Consider the following 12,276-nt stretch of genomic DNA (forward strand, 5'->3'; position numbering starts at 1 on the left):
ATCCATTGAGAGTATCCACTTTACAAGCGATTCTTCTTCAAATCCAGTCAATTTATGACTATTAGCGCGTGTATTCGCGCGAGAAGACTGGCCCGCACGTCGGCGGCGGATTGTAGCCTCAGATACGCCGTATGTCTTGGCTGCAGCGCGAAGACTAGGAAATTGTCCTTTTTGAAGAGCCTGAATGGCTAATAAGATCCTGCCCTCACGATTAACCGAATCCTGGCTTGATTGAGCGTGTTTTGGTGGCATGGTGGGTGGTTGAAAATAGTGGGTACGCGTCAGGACGCCATTTTTGGTGGGGTGCGTCACTCGCTTGGGTGCGTCACTCGCTTGGGTGCGTCACTCGCTTGGGAACTACGTTACCATCAATCAGCATCAATCAGCATTAATCAGCATTAATCAGCATTCTTCAGAAAACCGAGAACCCTCACAGGAAGCAGATCAGGCCGACAGTAACAGGTGGGTCGGGCCACACCTGACCGGAAGATCTATTTTCCAGGTGTAGAGCATAGATTAGTAATCTATTATTATTGGTCAGGTCAAATACCAACTTCTTGGCAATACCAACCCTTTCAATCTCCACACCCCTCCTCCTCTCCACCAATCGTGAGCCCTCCCAACTCCCCGCCTATCTTCATCAAGAACAAATTATTAATCTATTATTGTCGAATCCTAACTAGTTACACCGTACAGGTCCCTGAGTCAAGATGGTGCGTTTCCTGGGGTCCCACGCCCCATACAAGCAATACGTGGCGGATGCGAAGGCCGGTATGCTAGAACTACCCGCGTATGAGAAGGTGAGTGGAAACATCTCTGAGTGGGGTTTCTGATTGTCCTGGGCATTGAAATATATATTGAATGCGCCATCTGTGCTTCTAAAAAATCCTAATAGTGACCTTGAATATATGACTAATATGCATTTCTAGGATGATGATGGTAGCGTTATTGTCCTTCCTGGAGAACTTTTCTGTCGATTCGAGGATTGCGATCACCAGGTATGCTATATGATCTTAAAATATTCTGAATCTATTACTAATGTATTATCAGAAGCAGTATTCTCACACTGGCAACCTCAAGACGCACCTCACCGGTCATCAAGGCGTGACGGTCTCTGGTAAGTACGCTAGTAAGGGCCGCCACGCTATCAAGGAGATGGACGAGGTCAAGGGTATTAACACATTCCTAATTTATTCTTGTTATACTACTAATATATGATTTTAGCTTGGTACACTGCTCTTGTTGCCCGTATCTCTACGAAGCCGCGACTTCCCTTCACGAAGGGTAAAGGCAAGAATCGGAAGGTAAGTTATCTCTGATTTATTGGGAACAGATTGCTAATATATTATAGATTTCGGTTAAAGCCGTGAGGGATTTCCTCGCCACTAAGCATATACACGATGACTGCAACGCCTGTATCACTGCTAATATCAGTAAGCGATTCTTAATATATCCTTAATGCATTGCTAATATATCATAATAGAATGCGGTACTGCCCCATTCACCTGCGAGTATCTTTCTCGCTTTTGGGATGTGGACGCAGACTTTGAGCGTCTCGAGGAGGAAGCATAAATTTACAATTATTCTTAATTCCTTGACCAAAATTGTTAGAGTTAATAGAAGTGGGCATATTTTAACCTACCTACGCTTTACCTGTCTATCTATCTCATCTAATTCTTGCTGCCGTTTACGATTAGCAAGCTGCTTTTCGAGCAATTGTGCCTTTAAGTCCTCCTCTCGGAGCTGATGTTCAAGCTTTTGGATAGCAAGACTATCATGCTCTTGTCGTAAATTGTCAGAGGCAACCCGTTGTAGGCTTTGAGCTCTGTAGTATATTAATAAAATATTCTTAAAACATCATAGAGTACTAACCTTGGTGTAGGTGTTCTTGTTCGGCGAGGAGTAGCGGTAGGGGATCTAGTACTAGATCTCCTTGGTACACTAGCTGAACGTCGAGAAATTGGTACACCTGAGGTCGTATACCGTACACTTGTCTCATCAGATGCGAAGAACTCATCTATGTTCGATGAGCTCTCAAGCTGATTGAGTTCCTCTTCTAGTAGCCTCTCCTGGCGCCTTTTTTGCTCTATAGAAATGATTAATAATGTATTGTATATATTCTTCGTATCAACTTACCCTTTGCTAGGTGACGATCGAATGCTGCATGAATACCATTCATCCGATACCTTTGTCGAATTCCGGTTACTTGACGAATAGAATAAGCTTGCATGCGGTTCTTATCATGGGCAAAAGAACTAGAAATATTGTATTAATATACTATTAATATATTACGACGAAATTAATAAGAACTTACTTCAAAACCCCTTGTAGTAGTGAAAGCTGAACACCAGTACTATTGATCATATGGTGCGATTGCTCCACTGCATTTGTGTTCTTTCGAAGTCCTTCGAAAATCACATCAGGTATCTGACTCCAAGCTTTATTCAAAGCTGCCGCAACGTAAGGCAGTTTTTTATGGCGAGCCCATTGCTGAATGACAACAGATGATTCATGCTCTAATAATAAATTAATAACCTATTAAGAACCGATTAGAGTATACTTACCGATTATCCAGTCTAAAGCTTGAATATACTCCTCTCGATTCGGAATATCGACCACTGCTCGCATCCTTTCCCTACATCCAGGAGCGACCTGTTGCCCACGAAGTGCTCTATCAATACCCCTGTAGAAGTGGGCTCTGCAGAAGACAACGAAGTGTCGGATAAGATCATCAGGCGATACTTGAAGAGTACTCTTATCAGCGAGAAAGTCTCTAAGACCTATAACGTATTAGTAATATATTAATAGTATATGATCTATTTCTCACCTCCGTATTGCTTTGTATCCATATCCAGAACGACAGCATGTAGCCCTGTACGATGGATTGGATAAAAGTAGAACTGGCGACTAAGCACACGCTCTATGCACTCAAAAAGCCGAGTAAATAGGAGATAATAGGTTGAATGGGTCTCGGAAACGACAATCACACGTGCTAGTGTAAAAACTAGAAGAACATTGTATTAATAAAGAACTATTAATATATTAGGGTAATATTTACCTCGGTCTTGCTCAGGTATATATTTTGAAAATGTAACCTCTCGCATTGACCTTTCTTTGAATCGTTTAAAAGACATGTCAATCTCTACCGATTCAGATTGGATGAAAAGCTCAGCCATGTCAGATGTGAAGCAAATAACCATAAGGTCAGGGACTTGATAGATATGCTGAACGTAGTCCTACAAAAGGTTAATTATAATATATTCTCATTATATCACGACCTATTATCTTCATACCTTTAAAGGAGGATCCTTTTCCATCTCAAAGATCAAACCATTGATATCCTGTCCATGAGGAAATCGTAGGAGTCTCTCCTTTCGAATGAGTGTGCTGATCCGGTCTAAATTAGCAAAGCTTTCATGGACATTGAGCAGCGACTCGCTATTATTGTATCGCTTGCATAGACCCCGAAGCTCAGGGCTAACGAGAAAACGTCCTAGGATAAAACATTATTAATATTTCTTTAATATATTCTTAACATATTAGAAAGAACTTTACCTGTTGTTAATGCAGGATTGTTCTGTAGGCGGATTATTCGTACTAATCCGTCTATAATTGCGGGTGGAGGCTTCGATGGAGGTGGCGGAGGGTGCATATGAATCCCGGTTGAGGTAAAAACCCAAAATGGATTGGACGTGAGGTCTATTGGAATAAACCAATGGAACTCAACGGAGCATTTGTGCCTTTTAATTTTACCAAGCCCACGTGTATGGTCAAATTCTATAATATAGTAATTAATAATATGTTCTTAATGTATTAAAGATATATTCCTTACCACAATAGTCTCCACGATGACGATTTGTGTCGATATAACCACAGGTTTGAATTTCTCCCTGGACCTCTCCATCAAGGATTCGCCTAAGCAATTCCCTGTCGATACCAGAGTCAGGGCGCACACATGATGCAAAATGAGACCTTGGACTTTCATATGAATTAGAGCAATAGATATAAAAGTCAGATCCACCAATAACACTCTGATATATAAATAACAGGTTAGAAATATTTTAAGAATATATTAGTAGTATATTACTTACATCCTGAACCCATCGACCGCGCGGCGAACAAGTATCCTTCCAAGATCCACATGAAGTGCGATTGATCTTGAATTGGCGCATCGTAGATTGGTACAACCTATATGTTGCTGGTTGTAGAGGGTTTTGGGTATCACTGAATGCGATATGTTGGCGAAGCTCTTTGATTCGCTGCCAAATACCCTCAGTAACATGCGAATGCACCATTTGCTTGAGCTCAGGATCTGTAAATTCACACATTTTTATGCCTGTACATCTGTAGAGGCTGTGTAGAAAAGCGACCCTTTCTCCAAAGATAGAATCATGCTGGTTACGTCTGTTTCGATAGGCTTGTTTTGACAAGTATTGCACCTAATATATTATTAACATATTATTAATATATTAATGGGATATTAATATACTCCTTCAACTGACTGCTCCACTGCAAACAATGACCGATCAGGCACATTGATCACATATGTGAAGCCATCCGGGTCTGTCCGGGGATATTCAGGTAGCGCTGAAGTATATTCGATAAAGCGTGTTCGAATCGGCGAGCGCTTGTCGTGTAAGATAGTCCGTAGGAATTCCTAAAGACACAATATATTATTAATGTATACTTAAATATTGAGAATATATTATCGTCATGCCGGAGGTTCATCTAGAGCATCTGTAGGTCCAGGGGTCCATTGAACAGTAGCAGGAACTGCACTCTCCTCACTATTAAGCTCCTGCTGAAGCTCCTGCTCAAGGGATTCACCGATATCTTGGTCGTCCTCTAAAAAGGCTGCCATACTGGGTGTGGGTGCAAACACTAGAATGAGATGAAGGAGAACTACCCCGCCTGACCCATGGTTCAGTGCGAGTGAATAATACATCAGTAATTTATTAAATGTATTCGCCAGAAATAAATTACAGGTGCCAAGAAATTAGGTGTGGCCTGGACTTATCGGGCTTATCAGGTGTGGCCTGACCCACCCGCAGGTGTTCAGGTCACATATACACTCGAACCCTCACGTAACGGGATGTCCCGGACGATGACTAAGGATATCTGTTGACATCATATAGCCTCAAAGTAGGTTGGTGATGATCCACAGAGATTCAACTTCGCCTTCAAGCCATACACGGGCCGATCATATCATCCTCAAAACCAAACTCAATCAAAAAGTCTCCGAAGCTTCCGAGCAGCTTCCGAGCCTCTTCCATGGTTCGTTCACTCGGCATTTCTAGGGTGTTGCTCCGTGCAGGAATGACAACTATAAATGGGCTAGCAGGCCGCACTACGTTTTTTTCTATAACATCAAGCTAAATCTCACATCCATCAACTCAAGGTTCAGCATCTGCTCGTCAGCCATTCATTATGGAAACCAAGAAACTTATTGTTATCCTCGGGGCCACGGGAAATCAGGGTGGCTCAGTCGCAGAGGTTTTCCTCCAGGAGCCGCAATGGCGTGTCCGTGCGGTGACGAGGAACCCGGCCAGCAAAAAAGCTCAAGCCTTAGCTACCCGCGGTGCGGAAGTGATCCAAGCGGATTTAGATTCGCCATCGACCCTCTCGTCGGCCTTTGAGAACGCGAATGCTATTTTCGCTGTCAGTGACTTCTGGGGTCTATTTGGTGATCCTGCCAACGAAGCCAAGGCGAAGGGTCAGCCGCTCAATGTCTGGGCTGCCAATCATGAGACCGAGCAACTAAAGGCAGTTATCGATGTTGCCGCGAGGATTCCTACGCTGGAGCGCTTCGTGTTGTCATCTCTTTCCGACGCGACGAAGTGGTCCCGGGGAAGATACACGCACGTCTACCACTTCGACTCGAAAGCCAAGGCAGAAGCGTACGGAAGAGAAACCTACCCTGAGCTGTGGAAGAAGACAAGTATCTTCCAGGCTGGGTTTTTCTTGAGCAATTTTGTCTCGAATCCAATGTTCCAGCCCGTGATGGTAAGCTCACTGATCACCTTTACCCGCGGAATTATCTCTAAATCTCTCTAGACAGCGCATGGTACAGTCCAATTCGTTGGGAATTTAGATCCAGACGTTAAACTGCCTTTCATCGCCGCGGAAGAAGATACCGGCCCAATTGTCAAGGCCCTTGTGCAAGAGGGCGCTGGGAAGAACATCATCGGCTATCGGGAATGGAGCTCCTTACGCGAAATTTCGAAGGCATTTTCTCAAGCTACTGGGGCAGAAACAGATTGCATCCAGTTACCAGGAGGGCAATCGAGCGTCCCCCTCCCGAGTGAACTCCAACTTGAATTGGACGACAATTGGGCTTATTGCAACGAGTTTGGATACGAGGGCCGAGATGACCCCACAATCATCCATCCCAAAGAGGTGAGTTCGTTGGCGGTTCTCTTGGTTTTTTTTAATTTCACACACATTGCTGATATTTCAACCTAGTTGGACTCGCTCCTGCAGCTGGACAGTGTGGTAGAGTACTTCAGGAAGCAGGATTGGTCCAATGTCTTCACACAAGGAAATTAGTTTCCCAGAAGCTACTGCACAGGGGCGTCTCCCAATGTAGCCTACCATCTGATGGACGCTTGAATCCTCCATCATTCTTCCCGAAGACACCTTTCGTTCGATGAGACATTGGGATTGAAAAGTGATGAGGCCCTGACTATGTATTCACCTATATGCTATAGTATTGTATCAAATATACACCCCCTATCCTATTTTCTGGCCAATAATGTTTTCCCAATAGCTCCTTGTCGATAAGTATGTTGTCAAATTCGATATTATACCCTTACGTAAAGAGGGCACATACCCGTGGACGGCCAAAGCTGGTCCTTGTGTAGACAACGTACTCCTGCTGATCGTGGTAAGCGCTAACCTTCTGTACAGTGAGCAGACCTAAAAGTTTTATCGTGGCAGCCATCTGAGGAAAAGTATCCCATTTTCTACTACCGCATCGGACAGGAAAGGTGGAGCTGTCCGTTTTCCCCCAGATTTCCCCAGATTTCAAAGACACAACGAATGGGCTGTTGCTCATTCGCCAGTCACCTCCACATGCCTGTCGTCGTCGGCAAACTCTTCCCGCACCCAGTCGGCCAAAATATTGGCCAAAATCTACGGATCGTTAGTATAAAGGGTTTCTGTCAGAAGAGACTGGCCAAAAAAAACAATATAATCTGTCTCAGTCACACGTGTCCACTTTGTCTCATCTCTTGTAGTTCTATTTTCTGTGCAGTTCGATACCCCCTTCATGATGGATCATTCTAAAAGAGATCGACTCAACACAGAGACAGTCTCTACACTGTGATTAGAAATCATTGTCCATGGATAACCTCAAGCTCAGACCACGAACCAATAATCAGTTAGTTGTGGGTCGATATTCTAATCAGTTTTTGCCTGTTTACTCATCATACCGAGAGATAGCATGCTATTTATATTATCGAGGAAGGGAGAGGAGAAATATATATTCATCCATGAAGAAAATCGAGATAAGAGAGGACGCCTCGTCTCGTCTCACAGCTACAACGAAGCTCAGGATATTCACGTCCTTTTTCTTATAGTTGATCTACCCCTACCGAAGAGTCACAATGCAACCCATAACCCTCTACTTCCACGGCTCTAGTCCAAATCCCTGGAAAGTAGCTATGATCCTCGAAGAGCTGAACCTCCCTTATATCAAAAAGGACGTCTCCTTCACCGAGATTAAAAAAGAACCTTACGTGCTCATAAACCCTAACGGCCGGCTTCCGGCAATCCAAGACCCTAACACGGATCTGACACTTTGGGAATCTGGCGCAATCATTGAATACCTCGTTGAAACCTATGATACGAATCACAAAATTAGTTTTGAGAGGGGCAGTGAGGCGTACTTCCACGTGAAACAGTTCCTGCATTTCCAAGTGAGCGGGCAGGGACCATACTTCGGGCAGGCGCTCTGGTTTCTCTACCAGCATCCGGAGAAAGTTGTTTCAGCGCAGGAGCGGTATATCAATCAGGTGAAGCGCGTAACAGAGGTATTGGACAGTGTCCTCGAAGGGAAGGAGTATCTTGTTAGCGAGAGGTTTAGTTATGTTGACGCGGCGTTTGTACCTTGGTACGAGCCTGTTCCCTCTGTTTCAGGGAATGCCATTGATCTTGAGGAACTCTTTCCAAATGTGAGGAGCTGGTTGGAGAGGGTTCGCAGGAGGCCGGCGATTGCGAAAATTTTGGGAGAGAGGGATAAGGCTTTGGCTGCTGAGGCTGCGGAGAAGAAATAGTGGGTGTTTAAATTCTTTTTATTCCTGCTACAACTAGCCGTATAACTAGGAAATACCGTCACCTAGCTATGGTTGGCCATGGCAGCCATCTCACACCTCAATCCAATCAGATATGCAGTGAAAGTCTTATTCTTGCTATTCGCAAACCTGCTTATTCTTCCCACAAGTTCCAGCTTTTAGGTGTAGGTTGATTTTTCGCCTCTAAAGCGTGCAGGAGATCTCTGGATATCTTTTGACAGGCGAACAGAAATTGCAGTGAAGGCCTAGCCTACTGGTAGTCTATCCATTAGGACTAATTTCAATTCTGTACTTAGGTGGGAGCTTCGGATCTCAATGCCAAACCCTCTATAGGGACTTTCCCTTTGAAGATAATGCATGGAGGAAGCGTCGATACCCTCCAATGAAATCTGATGCTGCATTGTAAGGATTTGTACGCGGTTAATCCACTTTTTGATAAGCTTAGGGTCATCACATTGGGTACGTCGATAATCATAGCGGTGAGTCTAGTGGGTTTTCAGTTCATCACATCATTTAATGAACTTAAGAGACCCAGTTCTCTTCAACTGTCTGAATAGGTGTCGTACCGCGCTCAGCAAGAAGAATATTAGCCATTCTCGCATATGCGATAATCGGGAAGGCGCTGGTGGAAAATATTCCTGTCTGGACTGCGATTGGTTTATATAAGATATCATGCAACAGATATCAAGAAGCCTAAGTAATTAGACACTATAAGATATCGAGCAGCAAACAGCTGTACAATATCTACATTACATACTCTATGCCTTGGTAGTCAATGTTCAGGTACCCCACTACAACAGGTTATAACCGCCAAATAGCCATACTCCTTTCTGCTTGACGCATAAGGCAGAAAATCATTGGTTTCATTGTACAGTAGATGATGATGATGATAATGATGATTTCATTTACCCTGACCCCTCACTTTAACGGTGATATGCAGGATACGACACCTATATATATCCCTTTGCGTACATCTAGAATGTCCAAATTTCTGACAATGAACTTAGAGCCTCGTCACGGCCTACCGTGGCCTAATTGCCGTTCCTATTATTAGGCTGTCCTCGTGGCGCGCGGCTGCGAAACTGTTGTCAGTTGCTGTTGGATGGTGAATACAGTAACAAACCAAAGTGCGCCGTATTCTAATGTAAGCATAATACGTACGATGTGGTATTTTAATTACCTCAGTTCCCTCAGCCGCCCCCAAAAAGGCGGTGAATCTGGCAATCCACCGCCTGCTGTCTTCAGCGATGCTGACACATCTTTTTGGGGAGTCGTCTGAGCGGCGAATGTTATGGTACACATACTAAGTCGCGTTATTTTTGATGGTCATTTTACGCGACAAAATTCACTTGTTCCACATTTTCTCAACAACCAACGCAAATATCAAAATTCAGGCGACGATGTCTTCTAGATATTGAGAGGCGCTATCTGTTGGTATGAGACACATTCCCAATTTCCCAACATTAAGGTAAAATTACGGTACCTAACGCGTGAGACCACTTAATAGGTGGCTTGGAAAAAACTCGCCGCGATTTGACGCGACAAGATCCGGTTTTCTGCATTTTTCTCAACAACCAGCGGCAATATCAAAAATTTGGCGACGATGTCCTCTGGAAATTGAGAAGCGCTATCTGCTGGTATTAAAATCGGTCCCAATTTCACAAAATCAAGGTATAATAATGGTACCTAACTCCACCGGCTCTTTATTGCGAACGGACAACCCAATAGCTCCCCTTGCGGTTTTCTGGCCCTATCATGCTAATATTTAGCCTTAGCCTCTAGTCAAGTGGACATTGAAATATTAAGCGTAACCATTGGGCTTTTCCACCAATGGCCCGTCGAAAAGTCCGAATTACTCCTTCCTCCAAACGGCGTCCTAGTGGACGGAACCCTTACGGTGTTGCAGCACTAGGCAATGAGCAGACAACCTTGGATAAATGGTTAAGCTCAAGCAGCGCAGCACAATTGCCATCATCACTAATTAACGCACAAGAGATCATCCAAGATGCCCAAGTGAAGGAGGAGAAGGAACAGCATGCTGCCATCATTGCAGCTATAAAAAAACTCTATACCTTTCCCCCTTGGAATGGTCAGCGAGAAGCGCTCCATCACCTTGTCTTTCTCCGTAAAGATATGATTCTTATAGCAAAGACATCATTTGGAAAGAGCATGCTCTTACAAGCAGTATCTCTTCTCCTCGAGAAGGCAATCACACTCATTGTGCTTCCATTGAATCAGATTGGTATTGAGCAAACTGAATATATCAGAAGTCTTGGTGGCAGACCCTGTTTCCTCAATGCTGATACCACTTCCGCAGAACTCCTCGATGAAGTCAAGGTAGCTAAGTATACCCATGTTCTGCTTAGTCCAGAGCTTGCAATTGGGGATAAATTTCGCGCTGTCGCCTGCCATCCACAGTTCCGTGAACGTCTCCGTCTTGTTGCAGTTGATGAGGCACATTTGGTTGCGCATTGGGGCCGCGCTTTCCGGACAGACTATGCCCGAATGCAGCAGTTGCGCGCATTATTAGGAAAGAACGTTCCTTGGTTTGCACGCTCAGCAACGTTGGATCAAGCTACCTTGGAGACTGTGAAGCAAGGATGTGGGTTCTTACCCGATGTGAAAGTTCAACGAACCTCTATTAACCGGTCAGAGTTGGTTCTCCGTTTGGGCAAGATACCAAAGAATAAACGCCGAGCTTTTACTGCCCTACGTTTCCTGTTCAAGGAAGGAGGAGGGTTTCGTGCTGCTCGCGAGTCTGCACATTTAAATATCCCCAAGACAGTTGTGTTCTTTGACACTAAGAAGGAAACATATTTAGCACTGGAGAAATGTCGCGAATGGCTGGAGAAGAGTGATAAGCACCGATACACCGCTCGGCAGATTCAGTGCACGATCTTGCCAGTGGTAGCAGAGATATGTTGAGAGTGGTCCCGAAGAGTTTGATGACGGACATTTTGATTGTAATCGAAATTGTCCCAACATATAACAAAATTGCCACGAGAAGACAGAGCAGCTTCCTTGAGTTGTGTCTGTAGTACTATTAGCTACGAAGAGCCAGGTACTAAGGGAAATACGGTGAATTATTGGACAACCTTCCCTAACTGAACTAGTTCACTGCGTCGACTCATGATTGTCGTGTAATGAGGAGTAACCCCCAAGCCATGAAGAAGATTGATCGTACGCCGTTTCACACCCATAGAATGTAAATGGAGACCAAGCAGGACAAGGAATTTATTACAGGTCCGGGGAGCAAAGGCTGAGGCCAACATCGTGCAAATCATAAAGATACTGCCCTGATACTCCTGAGATGTATCACGAGCACTTGGACGCTGCTGTGTCATGATACAGACAAGGAGAGCCCATAAGGTAGGAGCAGTGGATCGCACACGTGAAGCCATCTCAGGCATATGCAGTTGATCGACTGTCTCATCTGTGACGAATTGACCAAGCCCAACTTCAGGTTTATCAAACTGGGCAAGCTCTTTGCGAATGAGCCCGACCAGCTTTGAGTGCCTTAATGACTCAGCATTCTCAGGGACCTTGTGCAGTTCAGCCATCACCTCCTCTTGCTCATATATGGCTTCAAATAGCTTCCGTGCCCGGTACTCAGTTGACCAGGCATGTTTCTCTTCAGGCTGCGCCGTTACCAGGTGGTAATGGAAGGATTTGAGGCCCCAGCGATGCTGCTCATGCAGCTGCTGTAGCACCATATCTACCCGCTGTCGGTCGGATAATCCAGGAATGTATTTGTAGTTGCTTGGTAGATCTTGCGGCACACTTCGCGTCCGCATCACGGGTGGAGGTGAATGACATGCGCGTTTTCGAGACATAGCGGTCGATTTTTGGTGAGTTTGATGAGAGTATACTGATAGCAACCGTTAGATACGCCAATACCTAGCATATAAAGGCGTACCTTACGTGAATAGCGGGGGATTAAAGAAGATTGCCGCGAGACAGTATGGGGAAGACGCGCTCAGCGCTC

At 44.6% G+C, this 12,276-nt stretch overlaps 4 protein-coding genes across 4 annotated transcripts; 3 read left to right on the forward strand and 1 right to left on the reverse strand.

Annotated features, from left to right (window-relative positions):
- Nucleotides 1-5,427: 5,427 nt before the first annotated feature.
- Nucleotides 5,428-6,546, forward strand: N7532_002011 (NmrA/HSCARG family protein; the record flags this gene model as incomplete). Its single annotated transcript, XM_056614505.1, has 3 exons — nucleotides 5,428-6,003; nucleotides 6,055-6,396; nucleotides 6,463-6,546. 3 exons carry the CDS (start codon nucleotides 5,428-5,430, stop codon nucleotides 6,544-6,546), a joined length of 1,002 nt encoding a protein of 333 aa, XP_056479546.1.
- A 1,058-nt stretch (nucleotides 6,547-7,604) lies between these two features.
- Nucleotides 7,605-8,273, forward strand: N7532_002012 (glutathione S-transferase family protein; the record flags this gene model as incomplete). Its single annotated transcript, XM_056614506.1, has 1 exon — nucleotides 7,605-8,273. The coding sequence occupies one exon, from the start codon at nucleotides 7,605-7,607 to the stop codon at nucleotides 8,271-8,273; it is 669 nt and encodes a 222-aa protein (XP_056479547.1).
- Nucleotides 8,274-10,121: 1,848 nt separating this feature from the next.
- N7532_002013 (uncharacterized protein) lies at nucleotides 10,122-11,216 on the forward strand (the record flags this gene model as incomplete). Its single annotated transcript, XM_056614507.1, has 1 exon — nucleotides 10,122-11,216. One exon carries the CDS (start codon nucleotides 10,122-10,124, stop codon nucleotides 11,214-11,216), a length of 1,095 nt encoding a protein of 364 aa, XP_056479548.1.
- A 158-nt stretch (nucleotides 11,217-11,374) lies between these two features.
- N7532_002014 (uncharacterized protein) lies at nucleotides 11,375-12,124 on the reverse strand (the record flags this gene model as incomplete). Its single annotated transcript, XM_056614508.1, has 1 exon — nucleotides 11,375-12,124. One exon carries the CDS (start codon nucleotides 12,122-12,124, stop codon nucleotides 11,375-11,377), a length of 750 nt encoding a protein of 249 aa, XP_056479549.1.
- Between the last annotated feature and the right edge of the window lie 152 nt (nucleotides 12,125-12,276).

The sequence above is a fragment of the Penicillium argentinense genome, assembly GCF_028826775.1.
Source record: "Penicillium argentinense strain IBT 30761 chromosome Unknown utg000002l_segment0_segment0, whole genome shotgun sequence".
Taxonomy (NCBI): domain Eukaryota; kingdom Fungi; phylum Ascomycota; class Eurotiomycetes; order Eurotiales; family Aspergillaceae; genus Penicillium; species Penicillium argentinense.